Genomic DNA, 27,159 nt, shown 5'->3' on the forward strand with positions numbered 1-27,159 from the left:
CAAGAGTCAACAGTAATTTGAAATAACTGCTTGGAATGGGGGAGACAGACACTTAACAGTAATCTAAGAAACTAATTCTAAACTTCTGCTTTGACTAAGTGAAGCTTATAAAACTCCAAAAGAAGTGAACAGTGCACTGCAGACCCCTCAGCAGTACAGAAAACACCTCTGCTAAGTGAACCTCTAAATCTTGCAGTGTCTTGCTGTGGTAACAATATAAAGTTATCTCTAAAAGCCTCAGGAAGGGTTAAAAAAATTAAGAAATGCTTGCCATAACAATCATATCGGTTTTTCCTCAGTTTCATTGACAATTTTGTTAGCAACAAAATGTATTCAAAGCCCTGGAAAAAAAAAAAAGGTTATTAACGTTACAGGACTGAGAAATGCACTTTGAAAAGCCTTACCTAATGACAAGTACAACAAAGGTTAATGCAGTCAAGAATTTTAACCTGAGATCTGAAAGAGATTCAGAAAAGTTGTTGTTATTAGCAAACTCACACCTGCATCCTGGAGAAGCAAGCCTGTTTGGGGAAGAATCAAAAGAATATTGCTTACCCACATAAGGCATGTTGCGAAGTTCTGAGCATGCCCTCACTATCAGGAACAAAAGGTAGAGAATATATGCAGCTGCCACCACAAGGAAGAAGATTTTCATTCCCTGTAAGAAGAGTTTAGGTTTTATTTTTTTACAAGACTTGGTGTATTCCTTCTTCCCTCAATAGAAATCACCGTTTCCCAAAGCACAACACAAAATGGTCCATTTATCCAGGGAAAGTATGTTCATGAAAGGAAGTACAAAAGAAGGATGGCTGTACATCAAGGTAGGTTCTGGGGGAATGTAAAGAAAGGTTTGATAGAAGTCATCATTTTGTTCACTGAGGTCACAGTGAGCTGAATCTCAATGGTTTTCTAAAAACACAGCTCCTGAGAACAATACAAGGACCCGTATAAATCAGATCTTCCTTTACAACAAGAAAGTCCGAAATTTACTAGGACACAGAAACTTGGCAGGAGTAAAGATGTACAAAACTGACTTAGTAAGAAGCTTAAAATTTTTTCTTTCAATCCCAACAGCCATGAGTATATAATTAAACTTGTGGTGTTGAGTGTCCTGATTTACAAGACAATTTACTCTTCTCATTGGGATGGAGCTCAGTATGGCCTATGCACGTTCTAAAGCAAAATTAAAAGTACTCTAGTCAGAATAGGACCCTCTGACCAGCATTTCCTATTGTCTAAATTGTGTTACAGATTTTAATAGAACAAACTCCACCTGACCACTTAATAGCAAGAAAACATTTCTGACTTACCTGGAAATTACCCGTGTCAACCCTGTATTGATATGTAGGATCATGTACTTCATTAACACTGGAAAAGATTCAAAATGAAAAAGTGGTACTTAAACCATTACAAAAGACAAGGTCAAAAAGAACGTACCGACCAAGAAACCCACTAACAAAGAAAAGGTTTAAAGTTACTATACAGAGTTTATAACTAAAGGTTTTTGGCTGTATAAATTGGTGCAATGTCATTGATTCCAATGGAGTCATGACAGTTTACAGTACATAACATCCTCCTCCTTCCCAAACCCAGTTCTGGAGGAATATGGAGGATTTCAGGTGCGAGCATGTCTTAATCTCCCCACTTATATTTTAGAAAACGTATAATCTTGTAAATTCCTACAAGCCTTCAGGATTTAGTGTTTATATCTTATCCTTGGTGATAAGAATTGTACTTAAGAAATAGCTGTGGTATAAGCCCTTCCCTCATAGCAATTCTGCTGATAGGTCATTAGCCCAAGCGTTTCCAACAGCACTGCTTTCAACAATGTAAAACGGCATGGAGAAGTTTACAAGATATTTTCCTCCTGAGGAATAAAATAAGAGGCAGACACTTGAGGCTGAAACAGTTTAGAAACTACAAATGTACCAAAACTGAGAAAGTTTTCTGGGTAGGGAATAGTGACACCTTTATGTTAACATAACAAACTGGAAAAGAGAAACACTAAACCAAGCAAAATAATTGTGTTTTGAAGAGACAGAGCATAACTTGACTAAGCAGTGTCAATACCAATTGTGCAGGTTTAATAGCTGAGAAAGTTTGGTCAAACTGTGTAATAGCTAACTACAGAGAAACTGTTGCTTTGAATACTAAAAGCTAACTGGGACATAGTGCTAGAGGGAGTACTGCAGGGAGCCGTAACACTGACAAACTAGTGATTTCTAGATCTCTGTCTGATTTATAAAATTATGTACTACTAGATCATCCATGAGAAATTCTGTTTTCAAATCAGTCACAATTTGCAACACAGAAAGACATAAGAATTTGAACTCCCTTCCTGTATCACAATCAGATCATTAAGAAACATACCACTAATTATAAAAAATCTTCTCATTCTTCAATACTCTCAGCTCATTACTTTTGCACTAAATTTTAAATTACTTACGTTTGCCATATTCCTAATGTAACAGAGGCCAGCCACAATAGTCCAACAATAAAGAATTTGGGCAGATAGAAAGTTAAGCACTTCCTTTCCCCCTGTTGAGACACAACACATTTGAGATTTCATTCATTCTTGACAGAATAAAATAGCTATCATCTTTGTTTTGTCCAACATGAACTAGATTAAGAGACTTTTGTATTTTTAACTTGCATGGGTGATTACAGAAGACATAAAACTGTATCATCATTTGTGTTAATAAGATGCAGTACATTTGGTGCATCCTATTTATAAGGTCCCACATATTTCATTAATACTGCATATCTAGGAATATGCTCCAGAATTCATATTTATCTTATGCAGTATTTTAAAGGGGTTTAAAAACCAATCAACCACCATATACCACAACAAAACCTTTCAAGCAAGAACAAGACATAACGGCATCGTAATTCTGAAGACTGTCTTGCATTAGTGTAGAGTGGACTGTCCCATCGATCTCGTTTAGGCATGGTAGCGTCAAGACAATCTACTTCACTGCAACTCATTTTAACTCCAAAGCTTCATGTGTCAAATTGTACTTTAAGAATAACATAGATGTCTCTTGTTTTAAAAATCCAATTTTATTTTTGCCACCTTTTGAGAGAACTGGAAAAAAAAAAAAAAAGTACTGACTTCTCAGTAAGTAGGAGATAATGTTGCACCCTTACCTGTACTCTTATACCATGGTAGACGCAAAGCCAGAACAGCAACAACGCACACAGGAACAGTGACTGGAATAGATCATCCAGCATTCCAGGAAACCAGCTGTTCACCAGAAAGGAAAGGGGGAAAAATGGATCTGTAACAAAATAAGAAAAAAAAAGTTAAACAGAGGGGAAAAAGCACAGCCTTTTCTTTTATGAAAAGCAAAGCAGAATGGACCTTCAGAGGAACAAAACGCCCTTTTTTTTCAAATTACACCAGAAAATGAAATTGAAGTTTACTGCATCTTAATTTACAAAGATTGGTGCCGTTACAAAGAAAGGTGCCTCCAGCAGCAATCCTCTGTGCTGCAGAAATAATCTCAAATGGTTGCCAACACTTCTAGAAGAATTCAGGTTTTGTTAGACTCTTTACTAAACCACTACTCTTGGTGATGACCTAAAAAATTATCATAGAATGACCGAAAAGCAATTATTCTTTATTGGTACTGCTAGAGTGTGCTAGAATTTGATGTGGTTTACTGGACTAAAAGTACCCTCCATTTTTAACTGACGTGCAAGTATCTGAAAAATGAAGAAGTAAGACTTAGCAGACACAGAAACTGCATTTATAGGTCAGTATATGGAAGGTTCACTATGGTTGCAGTCACCTTTTCCAACCAGGGCTTTAAACAAATAGCGTTGATGTTCATGTGGCTGAAGAGAATGAAATCCACCTACTAATTATGCCCTTGAATTTAATACACTTAAAAAGGGTTGTGGTTTGTGTGGTTTGTTTTTTTTTTTTTAATTAGTTTCCTGAAGCCTTATAAACAGCTGCTTGTAAGTTCAAGGCCAAATTCCACTTTGCCTCCTCTCTTGCGTGCATTTTTTTTCTTTTCTTTTTTCTTTTCTTTTTTAAAAAGGAGCTTTTCTAAAAATTCCAGTATATAAGTACCATTGTAAAGTAGCAGGAGGGGAAGGAGGATGGACATCCATTTCTGTTCAATACCCCAGTCTCTCATAGAGAATTTCCGCAGGGAATGTGCAAACAGACACTATAAAACAACAAAAAAAAATTTTAAGGAACAAATACAGCCTTAATGGTTTTACCGGATTAAAGAGGTAACACAGCCCATTGCAAAGGCTACTTCATGAGTTCATTGCCACTGAGAACATTGTAAAACAGGAGCCACATCTCCTAGCTTCTACTTCTACTTCAAGTTTGTGGGCTTACCCCAATGCAAATTACTTAATCTCTGAAGCAAACTGAGAAGGAAACCAGCTAGTACTGTGCAAATCAACAATGTATGAAAAAATGTTGCCTGATTACTGGTCATACACTACCAACAACTTCCACTTAAACTCACTTCTTAACAAAAAAAAAAAGATTCCATACCACATTCACAGTTACCTGCTGACATCATCTATGTGAGAAGAATGTTATGCAGGTGTACAGGGCATTAGTGTCCTTACTCTGAAAATTCTGCGTTTTAGATTTTATGTTGTGGGTTTTTTCCCCAAACACTTCTTTTCCAGGGGCCAAACCAGATTGGAGGAGAGAGATAATCTAAATCATAGTGTAATTTAGATTGCAAGGTACCTCTGGAGGTCATCTGGCCCATCCTCACACTCAAAGCAGTGATGACTTTAAAGTTAGATCAAGGTCATATTCAACTGAGTTTTGCTCATTTTCAGGAGTGGAGAGCCAACGCTCTGGGCATCCTATTCCAATGTCTGAGCCTACCCACATGGCAAAAACATATTTTTTCTAGCATGTATTCACAACTCCCTTTGTTTAAACAAAATTCTTTATGTTCAATTCAAAAATCAGAGTTTAGAAAAACAAGTTCTCCCATTTAACCCGTTTTCATAATGTTGCTTCAATACCACTTGTAAAAACATAAAAGTAGCAACTACAAAAGTATTTCAGAAACATATTTTTACACCCATGCAGTGATATCTCATCTCTGCTGCCTGGGGTTAAGTTACTAAATATGGCACTACAGAGCAGGGTTATCAGCTGCCTACATAATATACTCCAGAAAAACTGAAATGAAATCTTACCGTGACCATAAAAGTAAGAACGACAAAGACAAATCGGAACCATATTTCCACTTGTGAAAAAGTTGGATTGTAGGTCTTCCACTACAAGGAAACAGAAAAAAATAGCCCAGTGAACAATGCTTTGACAGGGTACATACAACATGAATAATCAGCACTTTCTGCAGACACTGAGAAGTTCTCAGGCTTTTCAAAATGTAAAGGTATAACCAAATTCCACCATGTCACCATGGAAAGGCAAAGATAAATGTATACCCATAGGATTATCTGATGAAAAGATAACCAAAGCAGCCTAATATCCTTGCTTCTGCTTTACCCTGCCACTTTGTAACACGTTAAGGGTGCTGTCATATGTTACAGCTCTTCTCAGGACAAAAAAATACTTCCTTAATTGATTTCAATTGCACTTTCATTCAAAGTTTGAATGCCAATAATTGGCTAAATCCAGTATGTTCTTTATTATCAAAGTCAAATGCATAAATTGATTATGAACAGGTTAATAAAGTACAGGCATCCTCCTGTAATGGATTTGTTTTCTTAAAGTTTATTCTCTTGTTTCAGAAGTGGAAAGAAGAAAATCAAGTAAGGAAGAATACTTGAGCTAATCAGAAATAAAGAACATTTTTCATAGGTTAAGGAGGAAAATTTTCTTGTCCTCCTCTAATTATTAGAAGGGTAAAAATATTAATTATAACATATCAGCTTGCATAAACTCTGCTCTGTTGACAATTTATCTCATACCTGGCATGCTTCTCTTTTGAAGCCACTTTTGAAATGTAAAATCCTGGTACAACATATGCTCTGCCTATCTGAACAAGAAGCTGTACCTTTCAATGTATTAAATCTGTCAACCTCTGTCTTGTCTTTTTAAACTGTCAATGTAGAACAAAAATTATATGTAGGGAAACCTATTATAAAAAAGGCAACCTATGATTTCAACTGAGATCACCATAAACCATTGTAATAATGAAATAAATTGACAGTTTTGGTTGCTGCAGGGAAACAGGGGTTTAGTTTTGGGTATTTTGGCTTTGCACGCAGGTCTGCCTTAAAGGCAGCCTGCAAAGCAAGATAATAAATCTTACAACTATAAATGCTCCAACCTTTTGTCCTGTTTGAAATCTGGAAGTTAATTAAGTACATAAAAAACACTTTAGCTTTACAGTAAGATTTTTGCTTGCTACCTGCTCTGACATATCGACTGTTGCATATAGGTAGAATATACCATAGTAACCTATATTATAAATTTAGGTTAGTTTCATTTTCTCCCAGTGCACATGTTTCTAAATTTCTTTCTGGAGCCACTCAGCACACACTGATGATATAACTTTTATAAGCAATCTTTAGCACTATGAACTGAACTTCTTATTTCACTATGGATTATTTTAGTGAACTATTTTATTAGCCTGCTTATTTTAGCTGAATAAACAGTTTTCCCTATAAGCACAATTAAAAAAAAATAAAAATAATAAAAAAGTAGTCTTCATTTTTCTTTGAGTGTCTTAAATCTTTCTAGCCCTTGCTTTTATAAAGTCTGGAAAAATCTTGCAAATTCAGATACACCTCCTGGAAAGGCTGAAAAAGATACTGTTTTAGAGAGGCAACATCTCTGTAAGAAAGTGCAGAAAACTGGATGTTCTAGTTTAGCTTGCATACTGTTAAAAATATCTTCCAGATATCACATTAAATTTATCTGTTCCAGAAAACAGCAGTAGCAGTTCTGAAAGAAAAATCTTTCCTTCCAGAGTTAAAAAAATTTGTCTAGAACTTTATTAACAGCAAATGCTATAATAGTTCTGACAGTAGTGACAGAAAAAAATTATTATGATGCATCTTTATGTTTATCTTCAAAAATGAGACAACTTTTTAATTACAGTTAAAGCAGACTTCTACAGCATTAGTAATTAAAGAGATTTCTTTTGCTAGTATAAAACTTTGTACTTACTGTGAAAGTAATATTCTGGATGGTGTATGTCAACTTATTTAGATCTTCAAAGCTAACAAATACGTTATACTGAGTGTAGTTCAGGTAGCCAAGGTGAGCAACAATGATTTCACTGCATTTCTGTGAACATATATAGTGAAGAAAAATATGTAAAAGCCTTCATTCCAGAATATGCACTGTTAGTTTAGGTTGGAGAATTTGTTTCTAAATGGTCAGATATTGATGGTATTTGTTATATGCCTTACCAATCTTTATCAGTCAGAATAAGACTCAAGTAAGACCTGCACATAAATTTCTCGACAGATATCAGACAAAGTAGAAGAAACTGCTGAAGTCAGTCAGCAGGTTGAACTGATGAAGAAGGCTAGCTTTCCACTTTAGCTGGTGAAAGCAACTGCTTGCAGCACCAGGAAGGATCTACATAACTCCTGTCAGTCAAGCTCTAGGTTATCAGATTGTGAGACGGGGCTATTTTGTATGAACTCATTTCTAAAACTTCACAGAAAGAAAGAAAAAACCCAAGCATATTGCCCTCTTGGCTGTGTGTAATTAAATCTAATGGAACACAATTAATTTCTGCAGATTTCATATATATGTGTGTATATATATATATAAAAAAAGAAAATATTTTATTTACCCTACATGCTTATCACAAAAAACCTTCAGCTATGCCCTTCCTAAAGGACATGCATCTGGAGAAGCTGTTTTGGATGTCTCTAAACCTAAAAACATGAGTAAAAATTATACTAGAAACTAAAAACCTTAAACATTTCTTCACAGTTGGCAAGACATTTGGCTTTTTCAGAACACAGATGCCAGCTGATTTCAATAGACCCTCCGCTAGGTGTTGGAGGAGAATTTTTGTCTCCTCTGGAGCCCTATACCCAATCTTCTACTACAATACCCCTTTCTTCAGTACTGCTAAATCTGTTTAGGTGACTAAGCAGGACACACTGCTTTGCTGAGGGGTCTTTGAGGGATAATAGACAAAAGTCATAGAAGTAAACAGAAAGAGACAAACAGGTAGGTATCTTGGTCAGCATTGCTAGCTAGGTTGCAATTCTAGTTAAAACTATACTCGAGTCTTTCCTGAGACATACTTAACAGATACATTCTTCTCATTTGCAATGTAATGTAACATGCACACAAACAGATTGAAAGAAAATGTACTTCAGCAGTTTTATTTAAGCAGGCACATACTTGTGCACAACTGAGTAATCTTGTCCGATTGTGAACCTGATTATTAACATATGGTGTGCTTCCGTCCTTCACCACTCCAAGTACTTTGACTGTCATAGTAACATTTTTTTTGAGGGATCCTGTAATTAAAAGAGAAAACATTTAAGCTATTGCTACATGCAGAAATACAGTTCCAAATATAGTTTAAAACACTACGATATCCAAAGATTACTCAAAGTTATTCAGTTATACTTTACCGGAGTAGAGGTCCAGTATATTAATAAAAAAACTCACAAAACTTTTTATTTATATACTTAGGCAGTAATTCACAAATGCCCTCTACTGAATCTTAACAGATTAACAATTACCAATACAGTATTTCTCACATATTTACAGGGAAATTTTTTTGAAAAATTGATACAATTACAATCTACACATTAATTACCTCCAAAATGAAGGGGGAGACAGATTCTTTAGATACTACTGCTTTCACAGAAATAGCAAACGGCTTATCCCATATACCTATTGCTTCCAGTTCTCAAGATTACTGCTGTCCATGTCTTTACTAGGGGCAGGGGGTGGCATGGAGGGGGAGAAAATGTATCAGAGGAAAAATCCACCAATCATAACCAGAAAGCAACAGGATCATGTATGTGACAGATGAAATGAAAGATACAATATACAAGTTACTATATCAGTTTCCTGAGAATTAGGTAAGATTCTCACCCTCATGCTGATCCAGCTCAACAATGCAGGTCAGCCACAGCTGCTGATTGTAAGTGGACAGTGGTGGTGAACTTAAATTAAATGGCTTCAGCTGTAAAAAACCCCATAAGATTAGCACCAGACATTATTCAGTTACATGATATATCTGTAGTTACAACGATGAAAGGCATGGTAATTATGTTTGTGACAATATTTTTGGTAATAGATTTAATATGTGCAACTCTGTGGACAGTACAATAAGCAGTTCAGATGTAAGTCTTCCAGAGAAGTAGCAAATTATTTTCAATATTAGCTTGACAGTGAAGAGCTAGACAAAAAAATAAAATGCAAGAACAGAGAACCAGAATATGAAAGCTTTCAAGAAAATGAACATGAAGGTTCATGTTAGGAAGCCAGATCCCATGTCTTGGTCACATGACAGTGAACAATTAACAAGAAAAAAACATATTCCTTCTCGGCTGATAAAAAGGAAGATCACAAGAAAGATATCATCAGTTGTCACTGACAGCATTCTTTTTCAGTTTATGTTCTCAATTTCTTCTTCTGGACCTCCTACAAGAATCTCCAATATGAACTCACCAGGGAATCCTATCAATACTCAAGGGTTACTTTATCAGAAATTACTGTTCAGAAACATCATAGAATTCCTGCCTTTCCTGCTCAGAAAATTAAGAGACTAGAAATTGCTGCTGGCCACCCATGAAACAACACAGTGGTAGTACAATACTGTACATTCAATTTCAAACTGGAAAGCATCATGTGGTCAAGAATTTTTCCAGTACAAATTTTAACACTTAAAATAATTGGGGGAAGGTGAATGTGTAACATTACTGACATTAAATAAAGCCACTCCTGTAATCCAACAATATTTATTAACTCTTACCTTTAGGCTGTTATTTAAGTCAGTTCTTGCTACAGAAGTTTCAATTACATTAGGACCTACATAATACATATGAAGGAAGAAAGAAAACAATATTGAAGTATGCATATTACTGATTAGTAATGATGTAAATATCAGATTTAAAAAGACCATATAAAATACCTCCCTGAAAAGCAGGTAAATAGTATTCCACTTTTCAGATGTTTAAGATGAAGGGTAAATCACTTAGACATCTCAACATCATTAATAAACTTGGCCTGAATGTTCCTTTAAGCCTCTCTGCCACAGTATTTCTAGGCATAATTAAATAGGAAATAAATTATAAATCAAGAACTCCGTGTCAGAAGCCCTGCATGTGTACTCTAAACGACTACAACCAACCACACTGTACTTTTCCCAAGCTAAGCTGTACATTGCATTCATTAAAGGTACTCAGCCACAGGAAAAGTTAGCTAAGCACCAGTGGCACTGTTGTTACAGTAACTTGAAGCTCAACAAACCACAACATATTTAAAACAACATATCAAACCCAATATATTTAATTGCATTATAAAGTTTCTATAGCCGAACTGCTACCACGGCCTGATTTACATAGGGCATAGCACCCATTAATGCATTGCACTCCGGGCTTGGGTAGCAGGGCAAGCACATCCCATGGTATTTGAGTGCCTGATGTTAATGCTGTTTTATCTACATGTAGTGTACTCGCTTGTACAATCATAGTAACAGTATTTTCTGGCTAGTGCGGGATTTTCATCGCATTGGTCTGTTCAAGCCAAGATACCCACATGTTTGGGAACAATTCTCAGTCTACTCAGATGGGGCCCCTCCTTCTCTATAGAAAGCTGGTGCTATAATATATTATATATATCATCACATAAATAAACATAATTGTATAAAAGTTCTATAAACAATTTCTCCCAAGACAGACGATCTATTTAATCCATAGAGTTTCATGTCCAATTGTAGTGGGAGGTGTTCAGCTTGCTTCCAGACTTTTTATGCAACCTCTCCTCTAATCATTCTGGATACAGACACACATGTACTGGTCAACCACATCCATCCACTCACATTCTACCTCTAGTTCTGTATGCAGTTAATGGGAAGCAATAAAATCATAATTTATGTTACAAGAGACCTGCAGAAGCCATCTAGTCCAGCCTCTTATTTAATTCGATCAGGTTGCTCAGGGCCATGTCCAGTCAAGTCTTGAACATCTCTAAGGACAGAGACTCCCACAGCCTCCCTGGGCCACCTGTTCCAGTATTTAACCACCCTTCTAACAAGAAAATTTCCTCATGTCTAACTGGAATTTGTGTTCCAGCTTGTGTCTGTTGCATCTCACCCTACCATCATGCACCTCTGAGAAAAGTCTAGCCCCATCTCCTGTGTATCCTCTGATAAAGTTGTCATAGACAGCAGTACAGTTTCCCCTTAGCCTTCTTAGGTATGTCTGTATGTATATACGCAGAAGTATGTACTCATGCATGCATAAGTACATACGCAAAAGGACTAAACCAGAAAAATTAAAGGGAAAAGCAGGAAAAAGTCTGTATGTATATACTGGGGTATGAACAAACATAGAGGACATGTATAGCAGGTAGGGACATAGGCAGGACATACACATGCATAGTTGGATCATTCTAGAGGCGTCACAGTTAAGATTTCTCTGTTCAAATGGTCTCTCCCCTTATGTATTCAGCCTGGCAATTTATTGTAAATTATTAATCCTCAAAACATGCTGTTTCAGCCACAAATTTAGTATTAAAAAAACTATGCAAGAAAAGCAGTTTTTCACAAAGACCATAGACTTCAAAGTTACTACAGGGAAACAATGGAAAAGAAGGAAGTTTATAAATAAGCAACATGGAATCATTCTGTGCAAGAAGTATTTTAGATTATCTGCCATGACAGCCCTAAACATGCAGCTTTGCTTGGGCTTCTATAACCACTGTAATTATAATATTAATAATCTTACAGACTTTACAATGGAAAAATGAAGAATTTCACCCATCATAATCAAAGCTTCATATTAGAATTACAGTTCAACTTCACTAACAGCTACCCACTATAAAGTCCATTCTGCATCACTGAACTTTTCAATTCTCAAGTACATACAAACAGCACAGATTTTTGGAAGGTATTTTTGTTTTGAAAAGCCTAATTCAATTTCAGTAAGTGCTCATGGTTGATAAGTCATCATCTTTCAGTAATTAAATCTTAACAAAAACAACACAATGAGCCTTTTTAAACTTTTTTTTTTTTTTTTTAAACCAGAAGATATGAATCAATATTGGGGCAGAGAGACCATAGTCCCAGTTAAGAGCAGCAACCAAAAAAATAATAAGGTTCTACTGCTGTAATTCCTACTCCTCTAGCAAGCAATATATTAAAGCTTTTTAAAGCAGCTAACCAAAACAATGCTGTGGTCATGTTACTAAACAATGGTGATTACACTACATTGTTATTGGGCGGGTTTTTTTCAGTCTTGCTCAGTCAACAGAATCATGCCTGAAAACAAAGAGAACCACCCTGAGGTGGCGAACAGGAAAATTGCACAGGTACAGAAAATGAGCTCTGCACCTTGGATTTTCCTTGCACTTGTCTCACCCGGAAGATAACAAAGACCCATTGGGAAGAGGGAAAGAAAGTGAATGTAACTTGGGGGTGTGGGGGCACGGGGAGAACAAGTGTGCACCTGTCCTGGGTTAAAAGAACTGAAGAGTAACAGCTACCTCATTAAACTGTTTGTTTCCTCGGATGAGAAGCAAGACTTCTGCTAGGCTTCCCAAACTGCAGAGAGAGATGTTGAATATGGGCAAAGGCATATTCAAGTAGCACAGAAAACACGGAGGTATCTCACACTTTTTTCATTTACTTAGTGGGTTTGGTGAGTTTTGTTCAGACTGCACCCTTTACTGAGGGAGCACCCTATTGTTAATGCCCCTCCCTCTATTCACTGGAAGCAAGGAGCTGTCAACAAAAGCCACCAAAAACATCACAGTAAATGTTCAGTGGGTGTCCTCCCAAGGTAAACAGCATTCTTTTAAAAATAATGAATGTATAATAATGAACTGTGCTCACGCTTTGTCAACAAAAGGATCCAGCAAACCACTCTTACAAGCACAAAAATCCCACAGCCATGCCAGTTCCTGAAGGGGATCACAGGCGAGCCCTGGGACCCCAGCGGGGTGCACATGACCAAGTGTTGCCTTACAGCAGCCAAGTTCCCTGGACCAAAGGCAACCACATCATCGGATCACTCTGCACACAGACGCAACACGATAACACAGCTCTCTTTCTCGTTCTGCCACTGATTAAGAGTGAAATGCTCAGTTTTCTTTTCCAAGAGCACTGCTTTTTGCCTAGCCTTACGTAAAATAACTTTCTTGCATCTCTTGCAACTCAGCAGCAGTATAAATACACAACTACAAATATGGTTCACTTTTAAAGCCAAATAGCACTAAATTAAGTAATTCCAGGAGTTTTTTCCTTTATCATTCATGTAAAATGCTTTTTTGTAAATGTATTTATACAGTATTTCAGCGGCAAAATAATGCCCTTCAGCATCCTTAGGCAAATCACAGGAATATCTGTGGTTAAGCTCTATGGACTGAAAGTCTGTCTGAACCTTAGGCTGCTACAATAAATCAAACAGCAGGAAAGAAGGTTTTATTTCACAGAAAAAAAAATTATTATTTAATGCTATTATGAAGAACATACTGCCTACAAGGCACAAAAAGCCCAAACAGCTGCCTCCACTTAACCCCCACTTCTTTCCAAGGCAGGCAGGAGGGGATGAATCTAAATCCTTCTAAAGGAAGTGAAGGACAGGGCAGAGGTAGAGACAACCCTACAAGAGGTGCCAGAGAGTGCCAGGGAGAACACAGCTGGGTGGAAATAAGCTGTAAAGTGGGGGGAGGTGGTAACCTCCTTGTCCTTAAATAATTCTTACATGGGGGGGGCGGGTTGCTTAATGAGTACACAAGTCCCTCCCTTCCCCTCTCCCTGTCCATCGCTTCTGCTTTGACAAAGATACTCTGACAGCAAAGCATTAGCTTATTAACAGTGCAGTGACAGCACACTGATTTTTTTTTTTTCCAAGTACATTTTAGACCTGGAGAAGCTCTCTGGAATGAAATACAGATGGCTCCCACACTTTCCGTCTGCCTAATGACACTCCGCATCTTTGTCAACCAGACTTTCACAAATCTCTCTGATCTCCAGGATAAGTATCCAGGCTTAGTCTCCCAGATCATCGTGACTCCCACAAAGGTCTTTGAAACCAGACACCTAAGCTCATCTATGTTTGACAAAAGAAGCTGCCATTTTTACATCACTAAAATATTCTATATTTCTGTGGCATTTATCACCCAAACATTTAGAAGCCTTTCAAACAGTTATCAATTTCCTTCCAGGAAATGACGTATGAGCACCACCATTTTACAGATTGAAATACAAAGAAGAAAATTAATGTAGCAGCCTGCTGAAAAATTACGTTACAATGAAGCAGGTTTTGTTTTACTTTACTGACTCTCCCCTGGAAAGCAGCTGCAAATACCAAATCTGTGTAGGTAATACTCCTATGAAAAAAATGAGATGGAGGAGACACTTCCCCCTCCCTGTCAAAAGTAATGCTTTCTCAGACACCTTAGGGGCAGTAAGCTCATTAGCATTTAAATACATCTGTAAATACCAACAGGTTTAGATAAAGCATACAAGAACTGAAATCTTTTACAAAGACAATATCCTTACCTGCTATTCCTATGAAGACTGTCAGACCAAAACAAACAAAGAATACTACAAAGACCAGAACAAAATGCCGTTTGGACAGTGTATATAATCGCATCGGTGCCAGCCTACAAGAAACAAAAAAAAGCACAGAATTAGCTGTTGGTCATATTTCGAAGCCGGGGTGGGGGAATAGTCCCCATTCATTCCTCCACAAAGAAAATTAAACCAAACTTTGAGGTAACATGTTAACACTAAGAAATAATATTAATGCTGCTTTATAGGGCAAGGATAACTACTAGGAATTGCTAGGCTTATATATGTGCACACACATGCACGTCCCAAAATGTATGAATTTTGCCCATACTTTTTATGCTAGGGTCTTCTATCGTCCTAAGACTTGAGCACAAGAAAGCATTTCTTAGAGAGAGAAAAAGTTACTTTTTTTTTTTAGTTCATATGTTAATACGTATAATTTAAATATCCAACATATCTCCTGCAATGACAGCTTAACCTAAAGGGACTGATGTCACTAGCAACTCAGTTACCTGCACAGGATCTTGATGAGTTTTCTACACCCTATATATATATAATTTTATATATATATATATACACTATAATATATAGATATATACACTTCATCCCTGCAGGATCATCCCTAAAAAGGAGTAAGGCAAGCTCCAGATGTGCTGGAGGTACATGCTCAGGCTCTGCATTCTTCTTTGAGCTCCATCAAAGCTTGGAAAATAGAAACCTGAACTTAAATTTATTATTAGACACTTAAATACAGATACACATAAAAGCAATGACATCTCTTTCACAATTGTTTGGTGGTTATTATTAGGTTAAAGACAAAATGGGAAAAAACTGAAAAGACCAACTGCCTCCCTTGGAAACAGGTAACTTCCAGTTCTGTTAGTTTAAGGGAAACATGATCAAAGAATTAATCCTACATAACATATCCCTCGTCTATCTCCCTTTTTATTAAATGCATAGTTCAGAACAGGAAAATCCACCACGTTTCAAAATACAGCCAACACTTTGATTTTTGAGTCATGCCAGAGCTGAGCTGCCATATAGCTGATTTACTGCTGTTCCAGGAGGCACGATCATAGAAAGCTGTACAGTTTATATGGGAAAGCAATACGATTGGGGGTAAGGGCGTTTTCCGATAAAACTGTATGAGCATCATCATGGAAAGAAATAAATGCATTACATTTTAAAGACAGTGTTCCCTTTCAGCTTGGAATAAAACTTTTTTTTCACCAGCTGAATGGTGCCGTTACTGGTTCACCATATTATTGAAGAAATGCAGAAAAAGTGGTGGAATCCTTTCCATAAGCCCAGCCTGAATTCTGGGACTAGGTACCGCATGCCTGCATGCCTGGCAGCCCTTAAAAGTAAGGCAAACAATTCACTTTACACCAGTAAAAGGTAACAATAACCTCTGTTTTTAAGAATCCCTGCATTCTTTCCAAATAAAAAAATAATTACATTATTCCTTTACTGTAAGTTTGAAAGATACAAATCTTAATTTAACTCACAAAGGAGGTGGGGAAGGGAGGAAAACCCCACAGAGGTAATGAGAACTGCAAACAAGTAATTGTAAATGTTACAAGTTTTCCCAAACTGGCCTTACAGGACTCTGGGCACAGCACCTGCAAGCACAGTGTAACTTACCTTGCTTGCCACACACCCTTATGTAGCGCAAAAGCCCCACGCCAGTCCAAGAAGTCAGAATAGCTGATAGTACAGGCAAAAAAAGGTAAATTGTACAGGAAATTGTGACAGTCATAACCAGGAACAGATCAGATCTCTGTCACAGAGACCCTTACAGACAAATAAGATTTTGACTTTGAAAAATGCCAAATAATAGGCTCATTTCAAACCAGAACTTGTTTGCACAGCTTTTGCAGGGATATTAACTACAGCATTTTCCTTCAATCAATGTCTTAACACCTCAGCCTTCATGCACTTAAATCGCTTTAAAGCTACTACATCTGTAGTAGTACTACACTAAGGCGCATTTTCCTATCTGTTCCAAGGGCTCCTCCAGTTCCACAGATGACCTGTCTCCCTAATTAATTCATTCCTTAATTAATTAATTAACACTCCTTGTTTCCCTAAGAACACCACATACGGCACATTATCTTGAGATACCAAAATACTAATCTTAACAAGAAAATCCTTGCTATATAAAAATGGTACTTAAAATGCTGATATGCCTCAATGAAACATAAGGGTTGAAGGGGATACCAGATGCTTCATGGCAGAGCACACACCAAGGATCACGCAACACACAGAAACCAGGTCTGGATGGGAAAAGTCCATGAGCTGAGAATAGCTGACAATTGGAAGAGTATCGTATATATGCAGGAAAGTATGACATATGCTCATGCTGTTCTTAACAGCTATACAGTCTCATGCAGGATACTTCTGACTTGCTATGCATATTCTCGGTTCTTTTGATAAGCTTCCACATTTCAAAATGCATAATGTGAACATGAGAAGCAGCTTCACCTCCACAGTCCTTACAGGAAAGTCACCGGAGTTCACCACCCAGCCAACACTCACAGCATCACAGCTATTGGCAATTATCACCCTGGTTTACTGGTACACCAAAGCACAGATGCACTTGCAAGCTTTCAAAGAAACATGTTCCAGACGTTGGCTCATTCTTTATTCCAGCTCCTCTCCAGGTGGTGCAACACCTAGTAGTCAAAATGAGTTGGTATACACCTACCTAAGAACAGTCGTGCTGGCAGTTAGCAGAGAGGAGACCAGAGAGAGCAGGGACGTGCTGTTTTCCCTTCTTTCACACTGGTACTCCTGAAGTCTCATTTAAGCCACTGACTGTATGTGCTACTTATGTGCTACAGTATGTGCAATTTACAGGTCAGTGAGACAACACGGACTCCTTTTGTAAGGGCAAATGTAAGACCTCGGCCTAATCTTGACTCCATTTATCACGACAACAAACAAAAATTTGTAGCGTTCCTATCACATGATGTATAGAATTTCCTTGTGTGGTTTCAATGTCTCACTTCAACCTATCACCAGCTGACATACAAAGCAGATAAAATGATCTTCCTGTATGTTCATTGTTTAACATCTGCCTTTCGGAAAGAGATGATACAAAATTTATTAATATACATAAATGCAAGTTGGATGATCCCCCAACTAGCAGTTTCTTTCTTACATCCGGAAGGCATAATAAAGAATAAAATGTTTTACAGGCGTTTATGGGAAAAAGCAAAAAAAGCTTCCTCATTCTGGAAGCATCTATTCAAATGAGTTAAGAACTGTGCTTTGCTTTACCAATGGAAGACGCTTCCATCAGCCTAGCCAGAGCAGCCTGAAGCTCAAGACCAGCCATCCAAGAGTCTGCAGATTTTTCAGGCAGCTTTTACCACCTGTACTGAGTTTTATCCTGAGACAGAAACTACATATTTTATAATTAAAATGGATATGTCTAAAACCAACTGCAAAAGAGCAGAAAGCACAGAGACAGAAGCAGAATTATTTTACTCTGACATCTCAAACAGCAGCCGGTAAGAACTAAACTGCACTAACGCAATCCGTGATAGAGTGAACTATGGAAATGCACACTCATAAAACCTGCAATCTTTCAGAAACCATCCATAAGTGAGATGTAAGGGTAGGTTAAATCTTGCTCTTTGAGTAAAGTTTTGGCTCAAATGGTTAAGCAAAATGGTTCTCAAGCCGTTCCCCAACTTGAAATCACTTCTCATGCCTGCATCACAGTCTTTACAAAGACAATCACAGAAAACAAAGCCTCTTATACAATAGTTTTCACTTAAGACTCTCACTTTACAGATGGGAAGGCTGTGACAAAATTGAGATTAAGCAGTAGGTAGCACAAAGTTTAATATTAAAATCAGAAATAACTTTTACCCAGAACAGTTTTTCTGGCATGCTGACCTCAACACCTCTGCCTCCAACTGCTCTCTTCTATTCTAGGCTCACTCCCAAATAAATCCATCAAACCCACTTTGATATAAATGATTATATATGCTACCTATATTCATAGTCCTGGGTCTATTGCACTTTCTCACAGTTTAAAGACACAGCTTGCTTCAGTGTCCCTCAGGAGACCTTTAATTTCTTCCTGCAGATGTATTCTGCAATGGTTAGTAGCTAATGAGGCAGCACGTGACTACATAAAAAGATGCATGCAGTTAATACTGACAGCATTTCACAGCACTGCTCTATGACAACTGACAGCTAACCACGACTATGCTGTCTAGCTTGCGAGCACGCGGTAGGTTTGGTGCTTTTTTTCAGCGTTTTGTTTGTTGTGTTCATTGAACTCTGAACAATTAGTCACGGCGATGCCTCTATCCATGCGAAAACATATCCGGGAAAACAAGTTTTACTTTTTCCTTCTCAGACACAAGACGGGCGCGGGGCTGCGACGGGATTCACTCCCCGCAGCAGCGGGGGGGCCGCCGCGGTCCGCTCGGAGCGGGCTGGCGCTCGCAAGGCGCGGGCTGGCGAACCATGGCCCCGGGACATGAACGTAACCGGCCGTAACCGCACTTCCTTAACGAGAATTAACGTATGTAACCTGAACGGCAAGATCCAGGTCTTCACAGGGGAAAAGCCCAGATTCCCGCACCCGGCCAGCGGAAGGCGTTTCTGCTCCCCGTTCCGGACCTTGACCCAAGCGAACAAGCAGGTCCCGGTAACGGCGGGCCGGTGCCTGCCCCCCCGCCCCGAGACCCAGCGGGCGGCGCTGGCGGCAGCCGGGGGGCACCCGGAGCCGCAGGCCGGCCCGGCGGGCAGACGGGTATGCAAGCGGGCGGGCGGGCGGGCGAGCGGGCTCCCGCCAGCCGTTAACGGCCGCTCCCGCCCCGCCAGCGCCCGCGCGCGAGGGCAGCCGCGCGAGCCCCCCGCGAGCCGCCACCCCGCCCAGCACGCGCGAGGGTCCCCGGCGCGCGAGCCGCGACCACCCCGCTCCTCCCCCGCCCACCACTCACGGCTCCATCCCGGCGCCGCATGCGCATTGGAGGCGCCTCCCCCCCGCCCCGAGCCGCCGCCGCTGCCGTGGCACAATCGCGAGCGGCGCCCCGCGGCGGCTTCCGCGTGCGTCACCCGGCCGCCACGCGACTCGGGAGACGTCACGGCAGCCCCCGCCGCTCCGCAGCCGGGGGGCCGGAGGGCAGCGCTGCCGGCGGGGGGCGGCGGCGCTACGGCGGGCCGGAGGGGACACGGGCCGGCGTTCTGCGGCTGGCGGCCGGGCGCCGCGCCGGTGCGGGGAGCGCGGGGAGCGGCTGGCGGCCCCGCGTTGAGCAGCCGCGGCGGGCAGGGCCCGGCCCGCGGCCTTGAGGGGCCATCCGCCGCCTCCCGCGCCGTACTGCCGGCTGCAGCCGCCGCTTTTCCGCAGCGGGAGCGCCGGGGCGAGGGACGGGCGCCGGGCGCAGTCACCGGCCGCCACCCCCCCCCGGGGCCGCGGGAGGGCCGCCGGGGCCCGGCGCTGAGCTTCGGCCCTTTGAGGTGCTACCTGGGCTCTGGGGAAAAGGCCCTGAGCGGCTGGGCCTCCCCCGCCCACCGGGGCTTCGACACGGGCCGCCCCGCTGGGGTGGCGGCGGCATTTTCCACGTTTCCAGCGCGCGCGTCAGCTGGTGGTGTAGCAGGAGAAGCCACGTGTATCAGGGAAATGTAACCTTATAAACAGAAAACATGTAAGACAGAGAATTGGTTCTGGATCTGATCTAAACCTGCCCATTTGAGGCGTAAGGCCTGAGGTGACTTATCTGTGGTGAACACGTGCTGGTTTAGTGCCCGTTAGAGACAGCCTCCCGGCTGGCAGATGTGATGGGATTTTTTCCCAGCCTGACCAAATGGCAATGGCTCTTCCAGCGGAATGAAAATGCTATCACTGCAGTCACCTGTACGCAGCTTCGTGGTGTTCGAGATGTGACTGAGGTATCGTGCTCACAGAGAATTCGGTCAGCTCCCAGTCACCAGCTACTGGTTTGAAGATACTGCTTAATAAAAATCTCCAGATCGCACCTAACACCATTTTGCTCTTGCACAAATGTTGAGGTACAGTTGGATTTTGTTCCACTTTCCTATTAAATGTCCTGGGATTGGGCAACAAAGATTGTCAACGGATCCACTGGGTAGCAATGATCAAAACTAGGCAGCTTTAGGGATTTTGCCAAGTTATATTTTGAGCTAATTTCTGATAGAAAGCCAGCACTTCAACACATGTCTAGGATAAAATACCTGGTGTCTAGTCTAGGATAAAATTCCGAGTAACTTCCTGGCTTTGGTATTTGTCATATATATATTGCCAACCCAGGATGACTCCAGAAATGTTTAGATAGATCAGTCAACATATAATTTAAAAATTATCTCTTCAACAATCAAATACGTCCATAAAAGCTTACTCTAGATGGTAAGATGGCTTTATTGCAATTCCTTTTTAAAGGTACTTAACATTAACAGTATTATTAATTTCATTCAGTTGCCTTACAGGTAATTCATGTAATTACTGGTGACCTGTGGGACCCAGTGTGTATCTTGTGTAGCACCACTAAACCCAAAAGAAACATGCTGGGAATTAATTCAGACATTGATACCATATTTGTCCCATCAGTTAGATCTTTGAATTACACCACTGATGATTATCTAGTAATCTCATAAAAAGGCTGTCTTGAGAAATGCATAATATGAAGTGATGAAATAAAGGCATTTATAAATCTGAAATCAACAGGAATTGCTACTGTAGGGCAGAAAACAAAGGTTTGAGAAATCAGGACAACCTAACAAACTGTATCTGTTCAGAACAAGATAGCACTACCAAGCCACAGTTTGAAGTCATTAGGTCATAGGTGATATGACATGCATTGCCTCGCTCTCAGCAGACTTCAGGCTTCCCCAACAAGTTCTCTCTGACCAGAAAATGATGGAATGATGTTTACAGCATCTGTGACCATTTCCAGTGTTCTGGGAGGCACAGTTGCAGAGTTACGACTGCTACCATTTATGTGCACACATCTGAGCTATTTGTATAACTGCTGCGATCCCTCTGGCACTCAGATGTTTCACTAACATGAATCAATGTATTCTCCTCAAAATAAAAATACATTCTTCTCATTGAATGGGTAGGAAACTGAAGCACAGAGAGACAGCCTAGCCGAAAGTCACTCAGAGAACAGCGTGTGGATGGCAGAGTTTGAAATCCAGCTCACTTCAATCAGCCATGGGACCACATTTCTCTTTGCCATCTACCAGCTTTCAAAGGGTTGTGAATACATTGTAAACACATGCATTGCAACCTGTAAGTGCTGTCAAAATAGTGGCATTGAGTTTACAAACTAAACGCTCAGAGGGAAGGTACTGTGAAACCCCTCTCCCTCCACAAATGCAGAATCAGTCAGTCTCACTCTGCTTTGCCCCTTGCAAGAAGGTGCCACTCAGTGCCTTGTCTGACGTGTTCTGGGGTGAAACAGTGCAAGAAGCTACTGTCTGCCTCATACGTTGTAGAAAGTGGATGGTGTATGGTGAATGAGGCTTGCAAGAAGAGGCAGGCTGATCTATGAACAAGAAGGCTGAATGCCAGCTCAGCTAGGATTCTGTTTACACTAACCACCTTAACACTAACGCTATGCTTTCATGACCAGTTTATACTTTCATGGCTCCTACCTACAGCTTTAGTGACAAAAGGTGAAATCCAGCCTCTCCGTAGCTCTTTGATTTTTGCGAGCACAAATGTTTGTGCAGTAGTGGTGAATCAAATAATGGAAATTATCTGAGTTGCAAGTAACTCAGAAAGAAAATGGTGTTTTGCTGGATTGGTTGCTCTGTCATTGTGCAGCTACCAGGAACATTTGTGGGCAGACGAGGAAAAGAGCAAAATGTGTGACTAGGAGAGCTAGGATGGCTTCTTCCAGCCACAGAGCCAGCTTATGGCAGCTTAAAGCCATCATGAAGCTACTGTGTTAAGTCTCCTCCTCCTGCTGCTGTTTCAAGCCTTCTAGCCCTAGCTGTGTACTTCACACTGGGGTCATTTGGGTTCTTCCCCCAGTTGCCAGGACCCAGCAGTGAGCCCTGTAAGAACAAGAGAAGGGTACCAGTTGTGGCTTGAAGCAGCCACTGAAGGTCCTGCCTGGGGCTAGGCTGGCAGCAGCATGAACCTTCAGGGAATTTCACAGCAGTTCTCTAGCAAGGTCTTGCTGACCCCTTGGCTTCTCAGAGACTTGCACTTTGAGCACTTGGGAAAGATTTTAAGAAGGTGGGAAGAAGCGTATCCTTATCACAACAGCCCTCTGGCAAACTTCTAGTTTCTCTGAAGCACACAGACACTAGTTTCTCAAAGGAAAAATGAACAGCTTCTCTCTGTTGCTGAGTAAATGATGTGCTGTTCTGTGGTCTTTTTGTTAAGGGAGCAGAACCACTGTGAATGAACTTTTCCCACATGTTTTGAAGATTAGCTATGTTTTCATGAACTGGAAACACTCGTAGGAGATGCTGAGGAATTAAGAATATCGGTATCATCTATAATTACCACTTCTGTTACCCATATAAGCAACATCAAGCATTAATTAAAGCTGCAAGTTAAATAATAAGTTTCACGATGTCCTATATGTAGTCTTTTCTTTTTGATGTACAAAATGTCATATTATTGAATGATAGGAGTTTAAAATGTATCCCTTATTTAAAGCAGGGCAGATTGTAGGTCATTTATCTTAATCTCCGGGTATTATTACTAAATTCAGCATCAACACTGTGCTTCCTTGTATAAGCTGATTGGCCAGTGGGATATGTTCATTAACCTAGAAGTTGATTTTTCAAGAGTACCAAGCTGTTACTTAGTTATGCAACTGTGATGTCACACCACAGTTTGGCCACTTTCCTGCTCTCTACTCTCTGTCAGGTAGGCACTTTCATTGCTTGCTTTCCTATCAAAATGTTTTCAGCATGCTGAACTCTTTGACATTAGCTAGGGGATCGAGTTATGAAACTCCCACTGAAATAACTGTCGGCTGATTGGGAGGCCTGCTGTGAGGCCTGCTGTCTTCTGATAAGCTTTGTATATGTCACAGACCACATGTCGAAGAAATAAAAATGTAGATGCTTTAGTAACATTTGTACTAAGTTCTTTTTGTACCCATAGCTTAGTTAAAATTGCCTAGTGCAGTGGAGGTTGCTGTCAGCTGCCAGCCCTCCTCTCCTTGCCCTGCCATCCGGGCCAGAAGGCATGCTAGGGGAGGAAGGGACATATTGGAGTGGGAGGGAGAGACACCAGGCAACAAACTGTTCATTCAAGTGGCTTCTTCAGACCAATTTGTCAGGTGTATAAATTAGAACAACCCTGAAGTTGCTGTAATAGATCTGATGCACTTTGTAGTGGTGCCCAAGACTGATGGGAGAGCCCAACACTATTCCAGTCTGCCTTCTCTGAGCTTATCTACCACACCAAGCATCTCCTGGTGTACCACAGACTAATCCTAGGTGTACTAAGTCCAGACCGACCTGGTATTGGAGTTACCAATGAGGTTATTTAATATGACACCCATTAGTCTGTAAATAAATAGTTTCTTTCACAAGCATATCATGAAGTGCCATGTCTGCCTAAGGGAACTCTTAACCCAGGCAGATGGCGTCAGTTAGTGCGCTGAGCCACGGCCAACCCTGCTCTCTCCACCTCTCCCAGATGGCTGGGTAAACTCGTGCTTGTTTGTGGGGAAATACACCAGGATGCACAATGTACAGACTATACTGGGCTGCTGAGCAGAACAAACTAACACGGACACCCCTTCATCTCTATAGTGTGGATGAGTGCCCTGGGGCTATGCAGCGTAAGGGTGATGTGGCTTGAGGTGGCTGAGGAGCCTGCCACCCTTAGTTTTCACCCCTGCCCAAAGAACAGGCTGCTCACAGACAGCTGCTAAACCACACGTTCAAGAGCACCGTGCTTTAAAGGAAACCATCACCAAAAGATATCACTGAACTGGGACAGCCTCAGATCTGAATCTGAAGTGACTCAGCCATCTGTGCAGTGAGAGCATAGTTACTTGGGATAACAGCTTCATCAGCCGTCTCTGAGCTAGGTCATCCCTTCACACCGAATCCCCTGTCACTGAGAATAAGCACATACCAACACAGCATACAACAAGCACTCCTGAGTCAAGAAAAGCTGTTTCCCTGCCAGTCACAAAGGGGACTGCTTGGTGTTTTTCCATTTCTGCACCAGCTCTGCTCCAAAGCTTTCCAGTTTTGAGTTTTTCTGTTGGCACTCAGAGAAGGAAGCCCTTACAGAAATCAGGAGTGAGACTGCAGCAGCAATTTTTTTTTTTCTAGAAAACATTACTTGCAAACCCACCCACCCCCTGCCCTGCCCCAGCCTCTCCTTTCCTACCACTTAATGAACTTGACCACTGTTTCTGAAGAGGCGATGGAAACCACCAGCTGAAGGCCCAATGGCTGTGCTCAACTGGTGGGAGGGGAGAGTTAAGGCTAGCAGCGGTTGATAGCCTCATATTTGTGAATACAGTGTGTGAGAGAGAAAAACATGCTTTTATGTGGTTTTACCATCTCTTCATTTTGTTAGTCTGGTATAAAATATTACTTGCTTTTAGTAACCTTACTATTTTGAAGAACCTGCCTGGTTTGAAGTAAAGGCAAGCCACACAGCCTTTCCTTGGTCAAACTTCCAAAATTCTGCCTGCTGTCAGAGCAGTATCTCCATTACATCCCTGAATGTACTTATTTATAACCTGACCAAACATACTGAATAAAATAGAGAGGATGAAGTATCGAATTCTTGATCCCTTAAGGGAGAGTTAGAATCTAAAAGGCAGATGCCGTTGCTACATCCATCCATCATGCTGAAGGGAAGCACTCACCAGAACAGCAGGTATGCAGTGACAGTAACAGTAAACTAATTTTATTGCAGGTCACTTAGGTTAGGGTTTTGGGAATGCAGGGAAGTACTAGCATGACTTCTAAGTCATGAAATGTTATTTCCTTGCCAAGAGCCCAATATTAACCCCATTTCATTCTAGATGACCTGCAGCTGATAACTCTTGGGGATATTCTTACTGAAGAAAGGGCAATCTAGCACTAACTGTACAAGCTCATTTGATGCGGTGGGCTAGCACCTTCTCTTTTCAACCCAGAAAGTCCCTCCATACACATTTAAAGTCATAAAAATGAGTTAATAACCATTTACCTTGGAGAGCTCAAGTTTCTTCTGGAAACAAAGCTGAACAAATGCCTCTCCCAGGACCTCTTATTCCTTAATTCGAAGCTTATGCCTCCCCTCTTTCTCCATTCTAGTGCCGATATTCATTATCATGCTGCCAGGTGCACACAGGCACATTTCCATCGCTCTTTACCACCGCCCATGGCTTCTCACAGCATGCTCAGGTACAAAGAGCCCCTGTTTTGACAGGAAGGACCATGGTTATGGTGAACTCTGCCAAGCTGTCAGGCAGTGTTTCCAAACTCTGTGACTCTCTGTAGGCTTTACCATTGTGAGCAATGAGACAATTTCAATCTAATGGGCCACCTGCCCCTTCCCTGGGAAAACAGGCACAGAATACTGGGGTCAAATGATCAAAGCAGAAGAACTGGGGCACCATGCACAAAGAGGCAGAAGTCCTTATGCTCAGATTTATAGTAAAATAGAGCTGAAAGAGACTTCACAAGGTACCTAATTTTTCCTTCTGTCTCAAGAGAGCATCTGCCAGACCTACGTCTTTCTTGGCACGCATTTGTGAAAAGTTTTTAAAGACCTCCAGATGATGGAAATGCTACAGCCTCCCTGGATAGTTCTTTCTATAGTGTTTTACCATCCTTCCCATTCAGAAGTTTTTTCTTAATGTCTAATACGAGCTTTCACTACTTCAATTAATATTACTCTGTAATCTTTTGTCCAAGACAAACTTAAAGTTTCTCTTTACAGAAATTCCTGTTGCTCCAACTTGGATGTTTCTTCTTTTCGGGGAGCAACCCCAAATTTTCCTCACACCTATGTTTGCTAGGCTTTTGATTATCCATATCTCTGTCCTTATGCTCTCTTCCATTGGCAAGCCCTTCAAGTGTGGTGCCCAGAACTGGACACAGCTGCAGCTGAGGTCTGGAGTGGTGACTGAAGTAGATGTTTTAATTCTCACATCTTACAAACCATGCTTTTGCTGTATGCCCAAATGACCTTTTTCACATGTATAAGACAATGTCATTGTTGAAAGAAGGTATTTTATAAGGTAGTATAATTCCCATACCTCCCCTCCCACCGAAAAAAAGAAAAAAAAAAAAAAGCTACCCAACTGTTTGTTCCCCACAACCTGTATTTGGGCTGAAGAGATTCATTCTGTTTCCTGGCATTTGTTTCTCCTGATTCTCGCTCTACTTTTTCAGACCCTTTCTCCGATCCAAAAATTCTTTTCTTTTCTAAGCCCGTCCTCCAACGCCGTTGGAGACCTCCCTAGCCTTGTGTAATCCCTGAGCACGAACGGTCTCCCGCCATCACTGGTCATTT

The 27,159-nt window shown here is 40.8% G+C and overlaps 1 protein-coding gene across 5 annotated transcripts in view; it reads right to left on the bottom strand.

Moving 5' to 3' along the window:
• TMEM181 (transmembrane protein 181) overlaps positions 1–27,159 on the bottom strand; it is a 36,021-nt gene that overhangs the window by 8,102 nt on the left and 760 nt on the right. For 2 of the 5 annotated variants that reach the window (XM_037391605.1, XM_037391603.1), the window contains exons 1-13: positions 19,646–19,768; positions 14,670–14,773; positions 9,918–9,973; positions 9,035–9,125; positions 8,330–8,448; positions 7,130–7,249; positions 5,188–5,268; positions 4,079–4,178; positions 3,148–3,278; positions 2,447–2,538; positions 1,311–1,368; positions 556–658; positions 405–456 (exon numbers count right to left, since the gene is read on the bottom strand). In XM_037391605.1, coding sequence (XP_037247502.1) covers positions 405–456; positions 556–658; positions 1,311–1,368; positions 2,447–2,538; positions 3,148–3,278; positions 4,079–4,178; positions 5,188–5,268; positions 7,130–7,249; positions 8,330–8,448; positions 9,035–9,125; positions 9,918–9,973; positions 14,670–14,773; positions 19,646–19,653 — 1,115 coding nt within the window. In that variant the 5' untranslated portion in view covers positions 19,654–19,768. Of the gene's footprint in view, positions 1–404; positions 457–555; positions 659–1,310; positions 1,369–2,446; positions 2,539–3,147; positions 3,279–4,078; positions 4,179–5,187; positions 5,269–7,129; positions 7,250–8,329; positions 8,449–9,034; positions 9,126–9,917; positions 9,974–14,669; positions 14,774–16,325; positions 17,369–19,645; positions 19,769–27,159 lie in introns of those variants that run through there. The other 3 variants (XM_037391601.1, XM_037391602.1, XM_037391604.1) reach the window with 2 other exon arrangements.

This window comes from Falco rusticolus, chromosome 6, assembly GCF_015220075.1.
Source record: "Falco rusticolus isolate bFalRus1 chromosome 6, bFalRus1.pri, whole genome shotgun sequence".
NCBI classification, from domain to species: Eukaryota; Metazoa; Chordata; class Aves; order Falconiformes; family Falconidae; genus Falco; species Falco rusticolus.